The sequence below is a fragment of the Capsicum annuum genome, chromosome 12, assembly GCF_002878395.1.
Source record: "Capsicum annuum cultivar UCD-10X-F1 chromosome 12, UCD10Xv1.1, whole genome shotgun sequence".
Classification (NCBI taxonomy): domain Eukaryota; kingdom Viridiplantae; phylum Streptophyta; class Magnoliopsida; order Solanales; family Solanaceae; genus Capsicum; species Capsicum annuum.
The window spans coordinates 218590830-218615588 of record NC_061122.1 but is presented as its reverse complement, the minus strand read 5'-3'; the positions used below and the strand labels follow the sequence as shown (position 1 = coordinate 218615588).

The following is a 24759-nucleotide window of genomic DNA, read 5'->3' as shown; positions in this document are numbered from 1 at the left end:
GGCGGACAGATGAGTAACGCATAAGAAGTTGTTCTTGTAAGGAGAACAACAGCTGAAAACGGCTGCTAATACCCGTAGGTTGAGGAGCAAAAGGAGGAAGCCGTCCGAGGAGAGGCTCACATCTGATTAGTTAATTGATAAGGCAATAGTTTACCAAATAATGATCAGTAGCTGATTTGAGAGGATGATTAACTACATTAGGACTAATCCTTTTGACTTTAAAAAAACAATTCTTTACATTTTTTTTAAAGTATTTTTTAAAATTATCAAACACTTTAAAAAGTATAAAATGACTTAAAAATTATTTTAACCAGCTTTTAAGCTCACCCGAACACCCTCTGTGTCAAATGCTGAAGTTATGTGAGGAATTTTGGTTTGAGCCATGAATTAGCTCATAAACTGCCCGCCCCATTGCACGGCGAACAGCAACCCATATGACAAATCCTCTGTTTCGAGGCTTTCGAAGAATTGCCTTACTTTCAGTTCTCAAGCCTCTTTCCACAACTTCCTCTACCTCTTTCAGGTAAAGCCAATACTCCTCCGTAAATTTCTGTGTCACTTTTGTGGTTCAAATAAGTTTTTTTTTTTACTGTTATGTTTCATATATTTGTTAACTATTTTGAATTTATGATCAAAATTAAACTGCTTGTCTCTTGTTGAAATTGGGTTATCTTTTTTAATTTTGATTGTTCTATGTTCAATTTGGTTTTGATTATCTCGCACTATTGTCTCTATATATATCCAGACCAATTCTTGGAAACCCAGAAAGTAGTTTTTTGCACTTGCCAAGGTTAATACCACAAAACCCATGTTGGGAATGGAGGAACTTTAGCCATGGAAAAGTGAATTTTGTGATAACAAGAGATGGGAAACCCAAGTTTGAGACACATGAAGTGGAAGCACCAAAGAAGGAGAAATGGAAGACTAAGAAGAAGCTGAAACTGCAAAGAAAGAGAGAGAAGAAGAAGAGAAAAGTTGCTAACAAGAGAGATCCCAGAAGGCTTGGTGTTAAGGGGAAGAAGAAGAAGCAGAAGTTTGACACTCCTGAAGAAAGAATTAAACACAAGATTGAGACTGTGAGCTAAAGAATTTTCTTTCTTATTTTTAAGAGCTCATGGTTGTTTTTTTGCCAATAATGCTATCGTTACTGTTCTTTTCTCCATTATTTTCAGCATGGATTCTTCATTAGTGTATTTCCTTTTCATATTATTTGTAGGGAATCTGTTGAGATTGAGCTAAGATGATGATGAACCTCCATTAATGGAGTGCGTTGAGCTCTCAGTTGTGAAAGAGAAGATATTGTGGAAACTGAAAACTGATTCTCATTGTAAAACAAGAGTCTATTTATACAGGAGGAGGAGCAATTAGGCAGTACAATTAACTACAGCTAACTAACTGATGTGTACAGAATTAACCAACTAACTGCTTGATTAATTAGTTCATTTAATTAATCTCAACAGAATCTATGTGTAATTTGGAAATATTTACGCCACTTAGACCATAGTTTGTGTATTAAACACATAATTTAACCCATATTTGTGTATAAACACCTTTTATACACTATATGTTCTTCCCACATATAATACAACAACAACACACCCATTATCTTCCCACCAAGTGGGGGCTGGGGAGGGTAAGTGTACGCAGTCCATACCACTACCTCAACGTGAGATAAAGAGATAGAGAGGTTGTTTCCAATAGACCCCCGGCATTCTTCCCACGTATAATGTAGTAAGATATTGTATATTGGACTACATGACGTAAGCATTTTCAATAGTTGTATAATTTCGAAAAATTCCCTTACTTTTATATGCGGTTTCTTGGGCCGAGGGTCCTTCCGAAACAACCGATCTACCTTCACAAGGTAGGGGCAAGGCTGCGTAGACACTACCCTCTCCATACCCCATTTGTGGGATTACACTGGGTATGTTGTTGTTCTTATTGTTGTAATGCTACTGCTACTACTGAGGATTCATATATCCTCCTCCAACTTTCTTAAGATTGATGCATAGTTCTTGTTTTTTACAATTACCACTGCAACTATGACTCAGTCCCAAACTATTTGGTCTCGACTGTATGACTTCTTGGCATCTATCCTGTTCTGTTTGGACATATATGATTGTTGTCGTTATATTAGCTTAATAATCCATAATGACATTAAGAATGAACTGAATTGAAGAACTTGGGGATGAGCTTCAACCAAGTTTCTTCAATTTGGTTGACAAGAAATCAGAAGGGGAAGTCGGAAGGAAGCTGGAGGAGAATGACAAAAAAGACATATTCATGTGTTTTCTGTTGTTATTGTTAAATTTGTTGAGGACCTTTTATATTACATCTTCTCATTTGGTACTCGGAAATTAAAGTGAGATTGGGTGAAAGCGTTATTGATCCTGAATTTGTCTTTTTCCTTCTTTTCTTGGCTGTGGTTGTTGGAGCTTAATCTAAATAGTAATTGCAAAGAAGGTCTATTTTGTCTACGGTTTCAGTTGTGGAATACTAAAGTAAGAAACGAGCCTTTGTGCTTACTAATTACTTTCAATTTTTGTGTTATCTGCTGAAAACTAGGTTAGAACAAGTACCTGTATGCTGCATGGTTGCTGTCTTACCGAGGCATTAATGCCATTACATAGTTAATGTTTTGTAGCTATCTTAACCTTTTCCTGGTTTAGGGATGTGAAGGATTCAGTTTGGTCACGCTATGTTCATGTTTATAGAAGCTATGATTTGTTTTCTTCCCATTTTCCATTTGCTGCTATACAAAACCTAATGTAATTTCTTATTTTTACAAAAGTTGACATGTTTTGGCTTTGGGTCAGGCAAAAGTTGACATGTTTTGGCTTTGGGTCAGGCAAAAGTCAAAGAAGCCATGCTAATTGAGAGATTAAAGCGATATGAGGTTTCCAAAGTTCAAGGTCCTGAGGTTCAACCGCACTTTCTCACTGGTGAAGAACGATTCTATATCAAAAAGATGGCACAGAAAAAGTCTAATTATGTGCCAATTGGCCGAAGGGGAGTCTTTGGAGGTGTTATTCTTAATATGCATCTACATTGGAAAAGACATGAAACTGTCAAAGTCATATGCAAACCGTGCAAACCTGGTCAAATTCAAGAATATGCCGATGAAATTGCAAGACTGAGTGGTGGAATCCCAATTCAGATAGTTGCAAATGATACAATTGTTTTTTACCGAGGAAGGGATTATGTGCAGCCTGAAATTATGTATCCTATTGATACACTGTCGAAGAAGAGGGTAAGTTTGTTAGAGCTAATTTTCTATAATTACCTCGTAATCGCTTCTCGTGATGCATTCATGCAAAATTCACCTTTTCAAGTCTTTTGCATAGCCCTTCTACCATCAACTTCTAATCATCGTCACCAGCTTATTCTTCTTCGATTGATGTGTTGTTTTTAGTCTATTTGCGTGGATCCTTCATTTTGTTGATGGACTTATACCAAACATGTATGACATAGGTGTGGCTTGTGTGGATAATTTTACGTTTTTCTAAAAATATTATCAAAAAACTGCGCGTACCCGTAATAGATACATATATCTTATCCATATTTGTAGCCAAATCCATGTAACACAACTTATTATTGTTCTGGCTCATGGATGCGGTTGAGTTAATAACTAAGGAAGATCATTTGAAATCCACCTCAACCACCACTCTCCTACCCTTTTGTGACTTGTGTTATTCACTCAACATCACAAAAGAATCAGATCCTTCATTGCACCATATATACACCCGTAGCAGTTTGCAGTTCATCTCTTTTATTCAATGTTCTTTACTGATTCATTTATTATAAATTTACATGGAAAGTTGGGTTGGTTTCACCTGGAGTGTTAACAAAGTTATCTGTCACTTTGTATCCAAAAGAGCATAGTAATGATCTTATTTTGGGCAACTGGACTTCTGGATACTTTACCTACCTATTTTTTGCCCTCACTGTCTACTCACAGCCTTTATTAGTCTCATAATCTGTTTCTCACATGTTTAATGCTTCTTTTTTGGGAATCAGTTAACTACACTTAGGGGTCGTTTGGTGTGAGGTACTAAGGTAAATTATCCCGGGATAAAAAAATAGTCACGGGATAAACTTTTTTATACATTGTTTGGTTGGCAATACTCGGGATAACTTATCCCGGGACTAATAATAATCCCGGGATAAGTTATACCACATATTTGGTGGTATAAGTTATCCCAAGTTAATTTATCCTTGGATAAAATTATAAATGACAAAAATACCCCTAACCCTTTTCTTTCCACTTTCTCATATATATATATATATATATATATATATATATATAAAACCTAGTTTAGGTGTACGCGCCTCGTGCGTATACCTCACTATAATGAATTTAAACGCTACACTAAATACGATATTTATTCAAATAGTAAGAGAATTTATTTAATTAGATATATAGTAGTTGTAAATATCAAAGATACAAATGAGGTAGGTGTAAAATATATTGAAAACCCCTTAAATTACAGTTGGTGTTTTAAAAAGAAAAAATAATCATAATATTTTATATGACTCAAAATTTTGATCATTAATTGTCTATATCATCATAATCATCACTCATCTTCAAGATACCTACAAAATTGGAAAAAAGAAAACTACGAAATCAATGCATCTAAGTAAATTAAATATTACAAAAATATATTTCTTTGACGTATCTTGGCGACCAAAAAAAAGAAGAAAATTCAAATCAAATAATAAAGAATCATTTAAGAACAAAAATAAACATATCTTGTTCCATATGTTCATATTAGATACTATTGTATTTTTCTAAAAGAATTCTCAATTTATAGAAGTTCAAAACTTTTTTCTTCAATAAAGAAATTATATAAATATGATTGATTTTTACTTTTTTCATTAATTATTTATCAATAATAGAATATTTTAAATTCCAAATAAACTAAACTAACACAAATAAGAGTGATTTTTTTAACCCTTTTTAGTTTTTGATAGACTTTTACTTTCCTTTTATTTAATACAAAATAGAGTTCATTTAAAAAAAAATAAAAAATATACGTAGTCCTAAAAAAGGGGCGGAGGGGAAGAATTCGATTTTAGTTGGGTTTGAAGTCCTAAAATTAATTAAATATTATTAGGTAAATTGTAAAAAGACGCTTTTATCTAAAGGACAATCTTTTAATGAAGGGCAAAAAATTCAAATCACTTTTCTAAGGGTCTTCACACTTTTAATATATTATAGATATAGATTATAGATTATATATATATATATATGTATATATATATATATATGTATATATATGTGTATATATATATATATATGTATATATATGTATATATATGTATGTATATAGTGCAGTAAAATTTATGCCGCTTCTGCTTCCTGCTGCTAGGCTCTTGAAATCTACTAAATTGATATACTGAATCATGGACTCAACACACCAGCTAAGATAGGCGATGAGAACTAATGGCCATAGTTACGGATGGGAAAAAGAGAAAAAAAATATATATATAAATACAAACAATATATTGATGGGAAAAGAGACATGAATTTCTAGCTATGTAAAAGAGACATATGAATTTCTAATTTGATGGGAAAAAAAAAAACATATAAATACAAACAAAAACCATATAAATACAAACATAAAAATAATTAACTAAAGTGAGGGTTATTTTTGTAAACGAACAATATATTTTTACAAACAATGCACTATATATTATTTTTAGTACCACAAACCAAACAACCACTAAAAAATAATACCAGCATAACTTATTCTAGCACAACTAATCCCAACATAACTTATCCCGGTATAACTTGTTTTCAAACCAAACGACCCCTTAAGGTATAAGGATTTGACTTTTAATACTTTTTGACTCTGTCATATTTACCTACATCTTTGTTTATCTATTTTTGCATCAAACATGGTATGCATTAATAGTCAATTCCCTTTCTTCAGGCTTTGGAAAAATCCAAATATGAACAATCGCTAGAGTCTGTGCGACGTTTCATTGCCATTGCTGAGAAGGAACTTGAACTCTACTATAGACATGTTGCCTTATATGATGACCCAAATAATCGGAGTTCTTACTCCATCCTTGATGATTTCAGAAGCACAAGTGAAAAGCAAAATGGCAAAATAGGAGAGGAGAACTATTCATCAAGTGAATCTATTGCCTCGGATCTTGAGTTGTCTCAAATTGATGATTATTGTTCTGATGACAAACAATCTTTAACTGAATCTGAGTTTGAGGATACTGACGAATCAAGTAGTGATGACTTGGATTCTGGAGAGGGACACTAGTAATTGTTCAGGTAGCATACAGGGAAATTTTTGAAATTGAGACCTGAAATGATGTGGTTTTAATTCTTGGTCTTATAATTGAGGGATCGGAATAGAGTAGGCGTTTTTCAATTCTAAATCTTTTGTTTGGTTATCCTGAAATTGGCACAAAAATTATAATTCGATCTTTAATTTGTATTGGCCCAATTTCATGATCTTATTCTATAGCTTAGGTAAAAATTTCTGATTCTTATTTATATTTGCCTTCTTCAATTGATTTGCTAGTATGGACTTACTAGACTCTAACCAGAGCGATTGCTGATGAGATTATCTAGGGGTTCCTCCCCTTGTGTTGGCAACAAGCTGACCTGATTGGCTGAGTGTTGATGTTTGTAACTTGACTGTAGAATTTTACTTTTTATATCTTCAATATCTTTTGATGTCTGAAGGATTTCTTCAAAGCTTGTGCAAAATCTTCATGGGCAAATCGTGATTACTGATTTGATTTCAATGGCACATGCTTCATTCACACGGAACTACAATAAAGGGCATTCGGGTTGGTTGAAGAGAAGGGCCAGATATTTTCCCGGTAAGTATTTTCTGTGTAAATATATATGTATATTTGCACCTTACCTTTTGCTGACGCTTGGTCCAAACTTAGAATTGGTTCTGCAATGTGTTTCATTTTCTTTTTTTAAAACCTGCGTTTTATCCCATGCACGAAGTCATTTTATGTCCCTGATTACTTTGTTTAGAGAACCACTATTCTGGAACTCCCACTTGAGCTTCTTTCCACTAACTTTTGCCTTGAATTTCAAAATTTCATATTGACAAATTCAAATTTGGTTTTGTCAGTAAACTTGATGTGGCTGATCACCTCATGTATGCTTTCTGACAAATTTAAGCCCTTAAGTAGCTTGATTTCCAGTATAGTGCTTTTTGAGCTACTCGACCTTATATTCTTGATCAACACTTTTTGCTTCTAAATATGAAATGGCGATTATTTAACGGTTTAGCAATATATACTTTTGTTATCTGCTTGAGTTTTATATGCTAGGATACTTATTATCTCTCACTTACGATTGTGAGAGTTCACATTATACCTTTTTGCCCTTTCGCATTGTTGGTAGATACTTTGTTCTTTTAATATGGCATGCATGTTTATGCTTGTGTCATGTTGCTCTTAAGGTTCATTGAACAATTGTGATTGTAGTGTTTCAGTAAATGTTAAACCAACCTCATTTCAGAATTGACTAGGAGGTACAGTAACACCTCAGTTTGTGTGTATCTCAAGTTTCTAACAACATAATACGTGAAGCTGATAAGTGCCTTTGACTTCTTAAGCAACTTCGCTGACTTGATTAAATCATAATTTTCGACCTCTTCTCTAGATATTGTGTGGTTAAAACTATATTTGTTGTTTTTGGTTATTCTTGAATTATTCTTGTTCCCTGATTGTCTTGGTTGATTTTGGTTATTTTTCATCTCTCCTCACCTATTTTGCAGAAAACTAGCGTAATCTGATTTGACAAATGAGACGTCTGTAAAGAAAAGCATCATGTCAAGGTGGACAGCATGAGTTCATAACATCATAATAAAAAAATGCCAGGTGATTTGTTCTCATTCATCTATACTTTGGTCGGCAGCACTTGCCACTGCCGATACCTGTGACTCTGGAAGCTGAGAAGTAGAAGATACTTGATGGAATAATAAAAACATGATCTTAATGTGTGACTCATTAAATATTGGTTCATTTTAATCTTTTTTTCCGTGACTACAATTTACTGTGAAAGAGATCCCAGTAGCAGTGCCAAAATGTTAATCATTCGATCAAAAAGAAAAGGGAAAAAGTTCAAATATGTCATTGAACTATTAAAAATGGTTCACTTATGCTATCTATTATAAATTTAGCTCATCTATGCCATTGTTCTTAAAAGTTTAGCTCATTTATGCCACTGTCATTATAGAAAAGTTTATTTGTGACATTAATTTACAACGGTAATTTTGCAAATCTATTTTTGCTACATGACCTCATATTAGAAGTTCAGATCACCAAATTAAATCAACCAATATTACTTAAATTAAATTAAAAAATCATACTCATTTAAATAAAACTTGACACAATTAATGGGTTCGGTTTTTATTTTTAGTTGGTTTGATTTTTATTTTTAGTAAGTCCAATTTCTATTTTAACTATGTGGATCAAATTTTATTTTAATTGGTTTGATTTTTATTTTTAGAAAGTTCAATTTTTATTTTAACTATGCGGATCAAATTTTATTTTAATGGGTCCAATCTTGAATTTTCTATTTTAAGTAATATTGATTGATTTGAATTTGGTAATGTGAACCTCTAATAAGAGGCCACGTGGCAAAAATGGTTTTGCAAAAAATCACCATTGAAAAATAAAGGCACGAATGAATCCTCTTGTAATGACAGTGACATAGATGAGCCAAACTTTCAATGACAGTAGCATAGATGAGCCAAACTTATAACAGATGACATAGATGAGTCATTTTCAATAGTTCAATGGCATATTTGAGCCTTTTCCCAAAAGAAAAAGAGAAGACTCATTTTTGTTAGTGGCGTATGCATGCATGTTTTAAAAATGTGTGACTATCTTAGTCTTTTTCTTAAAAAAACCTTTTTTTATCCTTTGATGACTCAAACTCATTATGTTAGGAGTGGGAGTAAGGGTGGTTATCATAGGAGCAATTCTGTCTTATCTATTTTTGTATTATTAGAATTTGCATATCATAGTATTTATCTTCTTGTTATTAGAATTTGCATATCATAGAAAAAGAAGTTGATAAGTGACAATTATGAAAACAAAAGAGAATATGCATACTTTCATGAATTTCATAAAAATAGAAAAAATTAATCATTCTTAAACCAAAGGTGAAGCAGGTAGGAGACCGTTGTCCTACCAACTTAGCTAAAAGGTATTTTTGTCATTCTACAATAATTTTAATCATCACAAAAGAACCTTCTAAAGACATTTTTGTCATTTCATAGTAATTTCAACACCTACAAAACCCCATTTCAGGATTCAACCGCCAAAAACGATAACAATGATAACAACAGAGAAGAAGTGAAAGGGTAGATCGTAAACCCTATACTCTTCTTCCTGCAAAACTTCCAATTCTGAGACTCAGATAAAAAATCCAGTCGCACAATCAGAGAGAAAAAGATCATAACATCGATGAATATTAAATCATATAATTTGTTTTTTTTTTTTTGAGATAATTAAATCATATAATTTGTTATCAGTATCATAACTTTGAAAGGGAAAAATGCTAATTAGATTTAATTATTGAGAAAAGACAAATTTTAATTCATCAAATATCCAAAATTATATAGTATGTATTATATCTCTCTTTTCAAACTGAAGAACTTCCTTTCTTCTCTTACGAGTTCATGGATGAACTACTCGAGAGTAATGCAGAAGCAGTAACAAGAGAGCAAAGAGAAAGAAGGGATTGAGCAGAGAAAAGAGAATGAAATGATTTTATTAATTTGAAAAACTTGATCATACAATGAGATAGTCATAGGTATATATATACAATGTGCTAGTGTTAAGCTTAGTCATCAGCCTTTTAACTAACTTCTATAACCGACTTAGTTTGTCAGTTAATTAGAGAATTTTAACTATTTTTTCGAATTAGTGTAATTACTAAAGTGACCTTTATCTACACTAATCTTTATTATCTTAACATTCCCCTCAAGTTAGGTGCCATGAAAGATATTAATTACACCTAACTTGAAACTTAATGTTGATGCTAGACTCTATTTAGCCTCTTTTTTAGGATGTTAGCTGATTGATTGACTGTGGATATATACTGAGGTTGCACTTCTTCTTGTTGGATTTTTTTCTCTATTAAATTGGCAGTCAATGTCAATGTATTTTGTCCTTTCACGAAACACTAGATTGGCTACAATCTGTATTGCTAACTTATGATCACTATGGAACCAGAAATGTTCATGTCAAGCTTCTTTAGTAGACCAAGCAGCCAAGTCAATTCAGAGGCTGTAGATGCCATGCTTTTGTATTCTGCTTCTGCAGAACTTCTAGAAATAATAGTCTGCTTCTTTGATTTTCAAGATATAGCTGTCTCTTAGTTTGATTAAGTACCCTGACACAGACCTTCTAGAGTGAGCATATGCAATCCAATCAGCATCACAAAAAACAGTTAGCTTGTCAATACAATTGCTTGAGATTAGTACGCCTAGCCCAAGTTGAGACTTGATATATCTAGCAATTCTGAGATCAGCATCCATATGTGATTTCTTAGGTAGTTGAAGATATTGACTTAGTGTTTGTACCCTAAATGCAATAGGAGGTTTTGTAACTGTTAGGTATAACATCTTGCTAATGAGTCTTTGTATGCAGTTACATTTGATAATAAAGGATCTTTTTCACAGTTTCTGTTTGTGTACTCATCAACTCTTTTGTAGTAAGCTTTATACTTGTATTGATAGGTGTATGAGCTGATTTTGAGGCAGCTAATCCAAGTTCTGAGATCACCTCTAGAGATTATTTTCTTTGGTGCATGATGATCCATTTTTCTAATCTTGCAAACTCTATTCCAAGAAAATACTTAAACTCACCTAGATCCTTCATCTTGAATATTTGTTGAAGTGAGAGTTTTGCTTCCTCAATCAGACTTAGGCTATCTCCTATCACTAGCATATCATCCACGTAGACCACAAAAATGACAGTACCTTTTTCTATTTTTTTTACAAAAAGAGAGTGATCATATTGACTTTGAATTTGCTTTGGCTGTAATAGAACTTCTATAAGTTTTGCATTCCATTGCTTAAGAGCTTGCTTTAAACCATATAGGGATTTAACTACACACTTTTGTTTGTTCCCCCTGGTTTGGTAAAGCCCTATGAAAGGTCCATGTATATCTCATCCTTGAGATCCCCTTGCAAGAAACACATCCATTTGGTGGTTGTGCCAATGTTTTGAGACAATAATTGCAAGAATAGTTCTAATAGTAACCATTTTGACTACAAGAGATAAGGTTTTCTGATAGTTTGTCCCTTCTTTTTGGTTGTGCCCTTTGAGAACAAGATTTGCCTTGAACCTTTCTGCCTCCCAATGACTTTGTTCTTTATCTTATATATTTATTTGCACCCTATAGGTTTCTTGCATGAAAAAAGTGATACTAACTCCCACGTTTTATTTTCTTGTAGAGCATTAATCTCCGCCTTCATAGCTTTGATCCATCTAGGATTTTTCACAGCCTCTGAGTAGAAACTAGTTCTATATCAAAAGAGAAGTTAGACAAATAAGCTCGATACTTGGTAGAAATATGATCATAAGAAATATAGTTATAGATAGCATATGGAGCATATGGATTTTTCATAGCTTGTTTCAATGAGCTTAAAGAAAGAAAACCTTTTATCCATATAGGTGGTTGTCTGCCTCTTGTGGATCTTCTCACTTAAACTGAGGATAGCCTACCACCTACATTTTGAGGTTGTTATTGCACTTGAATTTCATGTTGAGGTGCACTAGGATTAAGCTGTGGATCTTGACCAAGTACAACACCATTCTCACCTATATTCCTAGGGGTGGGCATCCGGTCCGTTCGGTCTGATTGTTTAATATCGGTTTCAAATTGACAAAAATGACATTCATAACCAAACCGAAATAAATTCGGTTTGATTCGGTTCGGTTATTTCGGATTTTTATTTCGGTTTGAAATATTAAAGTAGTTAGCCTCTCTTTTTTATAACTGAGCATTTAAAATTGATGGATTTTTTTTAGAAAAATTATTTTTTTCAAACCTGTTTTTCATTCCCAAATATAAATAATTATAAATAACTCAACATGGATGAAACGAAATGAAATAATCATAAGCTTAACATAATACATAACGTCACTAATCATTACATATAATATAACCTTGCATAAATAGTCTACAAAACAACACAAAACTCGTAAAAATAGTCCATGAAACGACATACTTTCTGCATAAATAGTCCATGAAACAGTCCAAAGTCACCAAAATAGTCCATAAAATATTTAAGTCACTAAAACAATCCATAAACAGCCTGCGGCGTATGCGAATTTGCTGTTAAATGCTAATTGTGAATGTGAATTACTAAATATTATATATATATGTATATATATATATACAACAACAACAACAACAACAAACCCAGTGTATTTATACAATTTCGGTTTAAACCGAATTTTTTTTTTTTAAAACCGAAAACCGAACCGAAAAACCAAAATTCTAAAATTACAAACCGAATCCGATCCGAAAAACTGAAATCAAAATTAAATTTCGGTTTGGTTTTTCGGTTTAAACCAAAATATGCCCACCCCTATATATTCCTCTCAGTAGTGTGTCATTAGTGAGAATAGGATTATACTCTGCATGATCATCATCAGTTAGTGCAGTAATATGCATGAAAGGTGAGGGTACCACTTCTTTGTTTTTAATGGGAAATTCAGACTCTACAAACAAGACATATTTATTTACAAAGAATGGCTAACTGTCTAAGTCATAAAGTATATACCTTTTCTGAACTTTTGAATAGCGCATAAGAATGGCAAGTTTGCTTCTAGGTTGTAGCTTATCAGGTTGTTGAGGAATTTTAGTGTAGCATAGATACCCTACAGCTCTTAAATGACTTTAAAAAAAGTTTCATATTGTGTAACTTCTCATAAGGCGACATGTCAATCATAGATGAAGGTAACCTATTTATAAGATATAATGCAGTTTGAATGCATTGACCCCAAAACCTTATAGGAATTCCAGCATGTAGTTTAAGTGCTCTAACTATTTCTAATATGTGACTATGTTTTCTCTCAACCACTCCATTTTGCTGAGGAGAGTAGGCACAAGATCTTTGATGTATGCCTAAAGTTTTAAACACAGTACTGTATTTCTCATTTACAAACTCAGTACCATTGTCTGCTCTACAAGTTTTCACTGTTTTATTGAACTGATTCTGAACAAACTTTAAGAAATACAAACACATACATCAGACTTTAAATTAAGTAAATGCACCCAAGTCATTCTTGTAAAATCATCTATACTACAGTCAAGAAGTATTTAGAACCTTCAACGGTAGAGGTTTTATAAGGTCCCTATACATTCATATGAACCATATCAAACTTATCAGATTTTTTAATACTGCTAATAGGAAATGGACTTCTAGTTTGCTTAGAACAAGGAAAAATTCTACATTTATTAACAGTTTCATCTATTAGATCAAAACTACTAGGAACAAACTTTTGTAAAACATGAGAAGACACATGGCCAAACCTTTCATCCCAGAGATTGAGATCCAGAGAACTTGATGTGCAGGCTTGATTAGGTTTTGCAGATACAGTAGGAGGTTTATTAGTTGAGTGTTGATTAAGAAGATAGAGCCCTTTTTCTAAGATACCAATCTCCTTCACCTTCCCACTAGAGAGGTCTTGAAAAATACAAAAGTCAGGATAATATAGTGCAACACAAGGCAGTTCCTTGGTGGCCTTAGATACAGAACAAATTAAACTGAAATTGTGGCGGAAGAAATACATTTTCTAGAGTTCTTCTGTATGATATACTGCTTGAACTAGCGTGTGTGACAAGAGATGTGTCTCGTAAGGTAGACAAACTTTGTGAGGGACTTTTTTTTCAACTATAGTTGACTCATTAAGTAGTTTGGGACTAGATACCATATGGTTTTTTGCACCAATATCTATTATCCATTCAAGTAAATCTTTGATATTTAAACAAGCACTAAATATACCTACACTTGTTGCATTACCAGTGGTGAATTTAGGATGGTTTTGTGCGCCAGCTAACGAGCGCACATTTTTGTTCAACATTTGTAGTATTTGGTCTACTGCTCTTGAGTAAACACACGGGCTCTTTTGTTGAGTCACATTATTTCGTTGAGTCATTTTACCATGTTCTAGTGCCTGATACATACAGACCAGTTACATTTGCAAAGATGTGATGTGAACTTGATGTTCCAGAGTTAGAGTTTAAACTACCAGGACTAGCTGCAGTTGTTCCCTGATAGTTATGAGTGTAGACAGTCGATCTTTCCCCTATAGCATTGTAAGAAGAGGCTCCTACATTTCCTGGGCCTATTTTCTTCTTCTTGAAGTTTGGAGGATAGGCAACTAGTTTCCAGTACTGTTCTTTGAGATGCCCCTTGAGCTTACAGTAGTCACATTGAAGACTATAGTCCTTGAACTTCTGATTGTTAGTTCTTGAATACAGGACTGTGGGTTAAAGGGCAAAGTAGAAGAAGGTAATGGTGTCCTCCATCATTTTCCATCAGAGCAAATTCTTGATTGACATATGGTAATGGTATCATAAGTAGGATTTGACTCCTAGCTTGCAAATAGGAAATCATTAAGCCCCGTCGGAAATTGGTACAACTTCTGCCTTTGAAAAAAGAGTAAAAAATCTCGAGATTTGCCACATTCACAACCAAGTAAAGGCACAAGAGCCTCAAATTCATTCCACAATCATTGAAGTCTAGTGAAGTAGACAAAAGCAGAAGAGGTTCCTTATGTTAAAAAGGCTATTTCTTTATGCAAATTGAATGTTCTTGGCCCATTGATCTTATCAAATATTTCCCTCAACTCTTCCCACACAGCTCAGGCACTGGAAGCCTACATAATCCCACTAAGTAGATTACTAGTTACAGAGTTCATAATCCAAAAAAGCACAATAGCATTTACTCTTTCCCATGGACCCCAGAGTTCCTCCCTAAACTTTTCTTTCTTGAAAGTGACATCTACCACACTAAATTTGTTCCTACCTAACAAGGATATACGCATAGACCTACTCCAAAAGGAGTAGTTTCAGTGCCTAATAATTGAAAAAGATCAGATAAGTGCCACTTACATCTGAAGTATGTAAGCAGAGAGGACGATTATGATCGATGGTATGGTTTGAACCCTGCAAGCCCTGTGAATTATGGACTCCATTTGCAGTTGATGGTGAAGCAAAGGTCCAAGATTAGCTGGATTTTCATTCATTGCCATTTCTTCTTCATTGAACTCGAATTTTCAGAATTGACGGAAGGTTGTTTCAGACCACTTCTTGATGAAGAGTTTTACAGAATCTTTAAAGTACACCATGAAATCACCACAACGATGTGTTCTGAAACCATGAAAAATTTCCTTGCTTCTCTTATGAGTTCATTGATGAACTCTTCAAGAGTAATGCAGAAGCGATAATAAGACAATATAGAGAAAGAAGAGATTGAACAGAGATGAAAGATTAGAGAGTAAAGAGAATAAAATGATTTTATTAATCTGAAAAACTTGATCATACAATGAGATAGTGATAGTTATATATACAATGTGATAGTATTAAGCGTGGTGATCAGGCTATTAACTAACTTCTATAACCGACTTAGTTAGTTAGTTAATTAGAGAATCTTAACTATTTTTGTGAACTAGTGTAATTACGAAAGGGGCACACTAACCTTTATTATCTTAACACAAACCTGCATATGCAAATCAGATACAATTGCGGGTATGCAAACCCAAAAATTAAAGAAAAATGAAAAACGATCACATTTGTAGTTTCATTTTCTAGAACTGGGCACAGTAAAGAGGAGATAGTTGAACTGTTTTTTAAGTTTAACATGATATCTCTATACGAAACTATTAAAAGTAATACTTCAATATTATCCGTGCATCACTCGGGTACGTAAACTAGTGATCTTTAAAAAGAAAAAGAAAGCTAGAGGGGGAATATGATAAAGAGATATAAGGTTAAAGAGAGCTAAAAAAGACCTTTCTTTTGTATATAATCTCGAATGTTATACTCTTTTTAGTGTATGTATTTTTGCATGAATTTAGATTAATGGAATTAGGTGTACTTTGAGATACACAAAAAGAAGGATAAGAGAAGCCCACATCTGGACATCACGTATTTAAGTCATGAACTTGAAAACGGCCAGTCTTAAAAATCAAAGAGCAGAAGTTCTCTATATTTTCTATCGGCATAGATTCCAATTCCTTCCGTATGATTTTAGGTCTACTTGATCATCTTCGAACACCTTCACCCTTTTTCATACTTATGGATCGGTGTTTCTAAAAATCAACTTAGGACATTATCAAATCATCTCAAGTGACTATTTTTAAAAAAAAAAAATATTTTTAGGGTGTGTTTTGCATGAAGGAGAATGTTTTTCATGAAAAACATAAAGAAATTGGTTTCCTACTTATTTTCTTATGTTTGGTTGTTGAGTGAAAAATGTTTTCTAAAATATATTTTTCAATGTTTGATTCGTGAATGAAAAATATTTTTCAGAAAATACATTTTAATGTTTTGCTAAAGAGTACAAAGTACTTTTTATAAAAATAATTTTTGATCCCGAAATATATTTTTTAGGGTGTATTCAATATGGAGGAAGAAAACATTTGCTAGGAAAATAAGTTGTTTCTTACTTATATTCTTGTATTCGTTATGCGAGTAGGAAAATATCTTTTAAAAGTATATGTATATATATAAAAAAGGTTGGGTAAGAAAAAAAATTTGAAACTTTTTAAAATTACAAATTAAAAAATTAAATCTTTTTTTTGGGAAGGGGGATTGGTATGGGGGGAGGAGGGAGGAGGGAGTAAGAAAAAAGTTTGAATTTTTTTAAAAAAATTAAATATTTTTTTTTTGGAGGAGGTTGTAGGGGGTGGGAGTCGGGATAGGGGAAGAAAAAAATTTGAAATATATTTAAAAAAATTAAATAAGCATGTTTTTTGGAATATGGGGGGTGGTGGGGAATTGAGTTTTGAGAGATGTATGAACATTTCAACTTAAATGTTTTTTAGAACATGTTTTCCTTACTCTTTGAATGGAAGTCATTTCCCTTAGGATTTGAGAAAAATAAATTGATTTGAAAAACATTTTCCAAAGCATAAAACTGAAAAACACTACACTCTTAGTCTGAACTATTTGTATTTTCCGACGAATGTAGTCATTTTGTGTCCTTGGAGACATCACAAATTGGAATGTAACAACCATTTGGTTTGCAATTTTATCAAAGCCTTACATAGTGCCTGCGTCTTGCTATTAAGCAAAAAAATAGCAAGAATATCTTCAACTAGACAGAAACACAAACTCAGAAACAAAGCAAAGCAGAATGGCACAGATTATAAACAGTTTGAATGTATAAACTCTAACGCGCTTGATGTCTTCATGATGTGCACTAAAAACATGAGATAGACCACAAGGTACATCGTCGATTTCAATTGTAGCTTAGATCCAACCAAAAAACGAGTTCTAATAGACGAAAAAATGTCTACAAACTACAGTGCAGAAAATGATTCTCGACCACAGAAACAAGCACATATCTACACGAAATGCTTGTGAAAATACATGTATAAATTGTGAAGGGGCCTTCTCAGATAAGGGGGGGGGGGGGGGGGGAAGAAAAAGAATGTTGTACATAAGGTAAATAGCAATAGAGGAAATCCAATCCATCCTAACGTTTGTGCAATATGATGGAGCTCGAACAATCCACTGGAATGCAAAGTGCTTCATCAGCTAACTCACTCAGACAATCTCAATCATAGTAATCACATTCGAGCACTGCCACTTCCAAGCGTGAGTTCCAGATCTTCGAATCCTACATCGTGGATCCTTTCCCCTTCCCATGCCTTGACTGATACATTTTCAAAGTCGAAGTCTATGCTCTTACCCTTGTCCGTGATCATATCATTAGGACGAAGTGGCTGAGGCACGGGTTTTACAAGATTAAAAGTTGGAGAAGCTGGAACATTGGTAGCATACTTTTGAAAGTTGATCCACTGGCCTGAATCAATTGTAGATGAGTCAGATTCATCACACTCTGGTATGGTGGGAGGAGTAAAACGCTGACCCCGAGTTGGGCTAGCTGGGGCTGAAGCAGCAAAGAAAGGGATATTTAAAGCGAACATTGATTCTTTGGCCAAAGTTTCTAAATTGAATGTTGGCTTAGGATGCCTAGTTGGTGATGAAAGAGGTGGTGTTACAGGGGCACTATTTGATACTCGTAATGGAGGAAGGGATGAAGGAATGACATTATGGAGAAAAGCATATGGGTGTGATGACATGTTAGCATCAGCAAGGGATAGACTGGGGAAAGAAGAGGAGGTTGGACTCGGCTGATAAGATGGAATCGGGCTAGCAAAGTATGATGATGGGGGGCTTGCATGACGTGAAGAACTTGGCGTGATGTTTGCGGAAGTGCCTCCAATCTCCATTGGGGTTGGCTTGCATCCCTGAATCACACAATAGTAGAAAGAAAGTCAGTATCAAATTTTCTGCACCTAATAAGGTAAGGATATTATAATAACGTAAAACAGATCTCACGTTTTGTGTATTGTTAAGTTGTTAATACCGAACCACACACTCGGGGATAGATAACCAATATACCAAATGTTAGTGATATTTGAGTTTCAGAGAGCAAATTCACAAGATAGCATGGTAAGACAGGTAATTACTCCCCTCAAACATTGCTTATTGTTTAAGTTCTAAATCCCAAAGCACGCAATTAATATCGATAACTCAGAAAACATTGACATAAAAGTTCTCATGAAATTGAGTTACAGAGAGAATATGCAGGATAGCATGGAATTGAGCTAACAAAAGAAACCTCAACAGATTACAAATTTGGAATCTAGAAAAGCATTCACTATAGAAGAAAGCACCCTAAGGCGAAAGCATCCAAATCCACTCCCGACAACAACAGCATACCCAGTGTCATCCCACAAAGTAGGGCTAGGGAGAAAAGAGAGCACGCAGACGTTACCCCGCCGACCACAAAAGGTAGAGAGGCTGTTTCCGTTAGACCCTCGGCTCAAGGATCCAGCTCCACCCCCAAAAGCTCCATATAAAGGGGCCCTTTTTTGGAAAGGTCACGCATTTTCCCCAAAAACCCTCCCATCTCTGAAAAAAATTATGCAATAGATCACTCTAATTTCTTAAAACAACACACAAGAACATAAACAGATCAAACCAAAGATAACAGCAAATCCAGAAGCGTAGCAACTCAAAATGATGCTCATAAGTCATATATATGCTAATATACATACAAAACCAATATCCAAGACTAGTTCAACTTCATAGAGAATCAAAAGACAGTAATTGCTCCAACCCAATTCCCAAATCACCCTAAAACATTAATAAATCCATCAAAAGGAGTGCACTGGAAAAGCAATCTTGATCCAAATAGAGTAAACCAACAAGAGGGATTGCTCAAATGGTAAGCGACCTCCCCCTACAACCCGAAGGTTGTGGGTCACCAAAAGGAGCAAAAAGAGTGCAGCGAAAAAGCAATCTTGATCCAAGTGGAGCAAACTGATATAAGGGGTTGCTCGGATAGTAACCACCCTCCACCTTGAGTCAGGAGCAAAAAGGTCGGAGCACCTCGGAGAGGGAAAGAAAAAGAAGCAAACGCATTTGCCAAACCTTCAGATCTAAGCAAACCCACTAATGGGTTCACCAATAAACACAAAAAATAAACAATCAATCAATCTTGAAACATTAACAAAAATGGATACACTGAAAAAGCAATCTTGATCCAAGAAAGAGCAACCCCATTTGCCAAAGCTTAAATCTACGCAAGACCGACTAATAAGTTCACCAAAACACACAAAATTAACCCGACAATCAATCAATCAATAACAACAAGTTCTTCAAAAAGGGTGCACTGAAAAAACAATCTTGATCCAAAAAAGAGCAAACCCATTTGTCAAATCTTTAAATTTAAGCAAATCCAACTAATGGGTTCACCAAAAAACACAAAAATAACTACAAATTCTTCAAAATGGGTACACCCGAAAAACAATCTTGATCCCAAAAAAAAAAAAAAGCAAACCCATTTGCAAACCTTTAAATCAATCAAAACCACCTAATGGATTCACCAAAAAACACAAAAATGACCCAACAATCAATCAATCAATAACTACAACTTCTTCAAAATGGGTGAACTTAAAGAACAATCTTGATCCAAAAAGAGCAAACCCTGTTGCCAAATCATTAAATCAAAGCAAAACCCACTAATGAGCTCGCCAAAAACACAAAATAACCCCCAACAATCAATTCAATCAACTACAAATTCTTATCGATCTTGATCCAAAAAAGAGCAAACCCATTTGTCAAACCTTCAAATCTAAGCAAATCAAAGCAAAACCCACTAATGAGCTAACCAAAAATAACCCAAACAATCAATTCAATCAACTAGAAATTCTCATCAATCTTGATCCAAGAAAGAACAAACCCATTTGACGAATCATCAATTCTAAGCAAATCCAACCAAACCCCACTAATGTGTTCACCAAAAAACACAATTAATCTAACAATCAGTCAATCTATAACTACAAATTCTCATCAATCTTGATCCAAGAAAGAACAAACCCATTTGCCAAATCATCAAATCTAATCAAATCCAACCAAAACCCACTAATGTATTCACCACAAAAAAAAGACAGAAGTAATCTAACAATCAATCAATCAATAACTACAAATTCTCGTTAATCATTATAATTACCTTACGATAAGTAGTGCCATCAGACTCAACAATCCAACCAGCTTCGACACAAAGAGCTTTAAGAACTTCATTATTATCACAATGTTTAGGTAAGTTATAGTTCCCTTGAGCTCTTAAACCACTATAAATCTTTGCAGCTACAGCTCTTCTCCTTCTTTCTCTTCTCCTATTATTCTCTCTTTCTCTCCACGACGGTTTCCTCCTCCCTGTACTTTCCGGTAGAACTCCGGCTACTCCATTTCCTCCGGCGCCGGTAGATGTTGTTGATCCACCAGCTTCCCACGTCATTATTTTGTTGTTGATGTTGTTTGTTTGTGGTTGTTTTCTCTCTCACACACGCGCGCTTTTTCACTTTTTTGTGTCTCTGTGTGTGTGTTGTGTTTATATGATGAGCGGAGGGGTGGGGTGGGGAGAGGGGTGGGGAGTGGGATGGGGGTGTTGCAGACACACGTATGAGAGAGTACTCACGGGGAAGACGTTTGACAAAGCATAGAAGAATCTTTTGATGTTTCCTTCTTGGGCCGGGGATTTAGAATTTAGGGATGGTGGGTAGGGGTGGGCATGGGATATATATCGAATTATTATATCGAATTAAAATTTTTAATATCGTAGTTTTTTGTATTATGGTATTTGATATGGTATATATTTTAAATTTTTTTGATATATGTTATGGTATACGATATTTACAAATGACATATCGAAATATCGAATACCATACCAAAGTATATATAGTTACATAAGTAACTTTTATATATATATATATATATATATATATATATATATATAAAGGATAACCCGGTGCATTAAAGCTACCGCTATGTGTGGTGTTTGGGGAAGAGCCTCACCACAAGGGTATATCGTACGCAGCCTTACCTTGAACCCATGACCTCCTGGTCACATGGCAGCAACTTTGCCAGTTACTCCAAGGCTCCCCTTCTTTATATATATATATATATACAAAAAAAAACAAAAAAAAAACTTAGTATTAGTATAAAAATGTTTAGACTTTGAAACTTTCACTACTCTATTTTGATTGGAATATCTTTTTGGTGTAATTGACTGATAAAAGGAATTGTTTGTATTTCTTTTTCAATATTTCTACATGTGTAATGCATTTTTATGATATAATTAAGACATGCTTTTGAAAAGTCAAAGTAATAATACTCTAGTATACAAGTATATATTATCAAAGTTAAACAAACTATGGTTACCGATTATCATACCGCAAAATACCGAAATCAAACGTCAAAATACCAAACCATACTGAATTAATATGGTATGTCGAAATTAATAAGCATCAGAGTACCACAAAATCGCATATAAGTCAACCCCTGATAGTGTATATATAGTTATTAGACCAAATTCATCGACAAACACCTAAACTTAACACGATCTTTCACTTTGACACCTTAAATTGACTATGCTCATTTTAGACACCTAAACAAGCCACCAACTGTGTCATTTTGACACTTTTAGCTGACATGACATGGTGAGTGTGGCACTCTCAAGTTCAGCACATGAAACTTATTTATCCAAAAATAATTTTAAAAAATATGCTTCTTCTCCATTTTTTTTGCCCTTCTTTTTCATCACCATTTTCGGGTCTCCTCACACCATAAACCCATCATAATCGTCATCACCATCGCAATTGATGGTATAATTGTTTAACCTCATTTATATAAATCCGCCGATATCACCATTTTCGTCACTCTCCATTGAAATTTTAGCTTCAACCAAACTCTATAAATTTTCAAATTCGAATTCTTCAAGTAATGAGAAGTTAGCTTCAAGCAATTAATGAAAATTCTTTAATAGATTCTTGAAAATTTTCAAGAAAACAAAAATTTTGCATCGCTGGAGTTTCAGAATTTCTTCAACTTGATGAGTTTCATAAACTCAGGTCACCACTGTTTTGCTGGAATTTAGAGCAATTCCAACATCTTTTTCTTCGATTAATTAATCGAAATGAAAGCAAAGAAAAAAAATTGAAGAGGGGGAGGAGGGGCACATCAGCGAGACGAATGGTCATTGTCATTGTTGTTTGGAGAAAATGATTTTGGGGAAGAGGGGGGAGCATTGCTGTAACATTAATTTGGGGGGTGACATACTTAGAGAAGATAATCTTGGGTGAGGGGATTGGGAGGTTGGGGGGAGGGGGAGTTGCAGCCAATTAGGGTAGGTGATGTAGGGGTACTTGAAGAAGATGATGTTGGGGGCGGGGGAGGGGGCCGGGGTCATTTATTTATCAATTTCTTAAAAAAATTAAATTAATTATTTAAAAATTAATTTTTTTTTAACTATGATTTATTTAAAATTATTATTTTACACAAAAATGTCATGTATTTTTTTTAATTGGCCGTATGTCATGTCAACAGCGTGTGTATTGTGTATTGCACACACTTTATAATATCAGTTGATTGTAAGAAAAAAAAATGTCAAAATGATATAGTTAATAGCTGATTTAGGTGTTCAAAATAAACATTTACTTTAGGTATCAAAGTGAAAGATCGTGCCAAGTTTAGGTGTTTGTCGATGGATTTGGCCTAGTTTCTATTTTCACTAAGTGAATTTTGAGAACATTGAGCGTATGAGATCTTATCTAGATCTTGTAGAGATAGAAAAAATTATTTTTGAAAGATCCTCAATTTGAATAAAGCTCGTCAAAGAATTGAAAAAAAAAGGAATATAAATATGGGAATAACACAACACTAAATTAATGTCAAATAAAGAGTGTCACGCAACAAATAGGAGAAACAACAGTAACCATGTATTCTATTTTTTAAAGTAATAGAATTATCTCAGACAATATTTTTCTTTTTTGTTCCTTTAAATTGTTGATATGTAACATTATATGACGATGAAAAATGATATACAATTTATCAAACATTATATAATCAAAATATATAATTATGTGATACCTATGAAATCCTGCATAACAACCATTCAAACAAGGTGATTTATCAAAAGTCACACACAATTACTATTAATGAAAAGACAACTCTATATATGATTATGATGCATCTACATTCATGCAAAGTACCGAAAATGGTCGCATTAAAAAAGAAGTGATGTAGATAATACTATACATATATAGAAACGCAAAGAAGCAGGTACCTCTTCGTCGACTTATCTGCTTCTTTCGTGATTTTATTATATTATTCTTAATTAATTATTATATAAGTGTGAAGAGCCTTTATAATATTGTTTGAACTTTTTACTCTTCATTAAAAGTCTTTGTTTTAGACAAAATCATTTTTTCACTATTTTTTCAAATATATTTATGGTAATACATTTTCTTATAAAAAGTCATCGGAATTAATGATAACTAATATTTTTTCTATTAGCTTAAGAATTCTAAAATTAATTAAATTTGATTTTAAGAAGATTTAAAAAATCTAGAAATAAATAGAAAAACGTTAGAATAAGAAAAATTTTAGAAATACCAAATTTTTAAAAGTTTTAAATACGTAATAAGAATGTAATCAATAATTTTGTAAATGTTTAAAGAAACATACTCCTATTTTTACTTTTTCTTATTATTTAAATTTTGATTCAGGTGTATTCTTGAATTTATTATCATCACACTTCATACTTTCACTTATTTCTTTTAATTAATACCTTTAACAATTATATATAAGATATTCATAATCAACAATTGATAATGAGTTATCTTCTTTTAATTTCTTGTGTTTCTCTTTTAGATGAAATTTTTTAATCAAAAAATTGAAAGAATTTCTCATTGAATGAATCAATGATGTGTCTCTCTTAACCTCTGGCAGCAAGGGAAAGAGGTACTGCATGACAAACGCAAAAGCGAAGCGAAGCAGACATGTCTTAAATAACTCACAACAACTAATTAGAAGTGATATAGCAAAATTACTATAAAAAATACTTGTGAAAAAAAATTAAGTGGACCTCATATAAGACGTCAAGTTAATTTAACATGAAATATTATTAATTTTTTAATACTTAAATGACTTTATTAAATATTATTAAT

At 33.5% G+C, this 24759-nt stretch overlaps 2 protein-coding genes across 2 annotated transcripts; one reads left to right on the top strand and one right to left on the bottom strand.

Annotated features, from left to right (window-relative positions):
• Window positions 1-349: 349 nt before the first annotated feature.
• LOC107851032 (uncharacterized CRM domain-containing protein At3g25440, chloroplastic) lies at window positions 350-6464 on the top strand (the record flags this gene model as incomplete). The annotated part of the gene is given in 4 exon segments (XM_016695922.2): window positions 350-523; window positions 746-1076; window positions 2849-3250; window positions 5934-6464. Coding segments are annotated over 4 exon segments (1167 nt in total). The 3' UTR covers window positions 6279-6464.
• An 11029-nt stretch (window positions 6465-17493) lies between these two features.
• On the bottom strand, window positions 17494-21306 carry LOC107851323 (protein BRASSINAZOLE-RESISTANT 1). Its single transcript, XM_016696282.2, has 2 exons — window positions 20763-21306; window positions 17494-18492 (listed from the first exon to the last, which is right to left on the bottom strand). The coding sequence occupies exons 1-2, from the start codon at window positions 21048-21050 to the stop codon at window positions 17809-17811; spliced, it is 972 nt and encodes a 323-aa protein (XP_016551768.1). The 5' UTR covers window positions 21051-21306; the 3' UTR covers window positions 17494-17808.
• Between the last annotated feature and the right edge of the window lie 3453 nt (window positions 21307-24759).

Bases quoted from the DNA above. Each gene is read 5' to 3' on its own strand.
- LOC107851323 (XM_016696282.2), bottom strand. From the start codon at position 21,050: ATGACGTGGGAAGCTGGTGGATCAACAACATCTACCGGCGCCGGAGGA. The intron at 18,493-20,762 runs GTAATTATAATG...TGTGTGATTCAG, and splicing joins ATGGCACTACTTATCGTAAG to GGATGCAAGCCAACCCCAAT.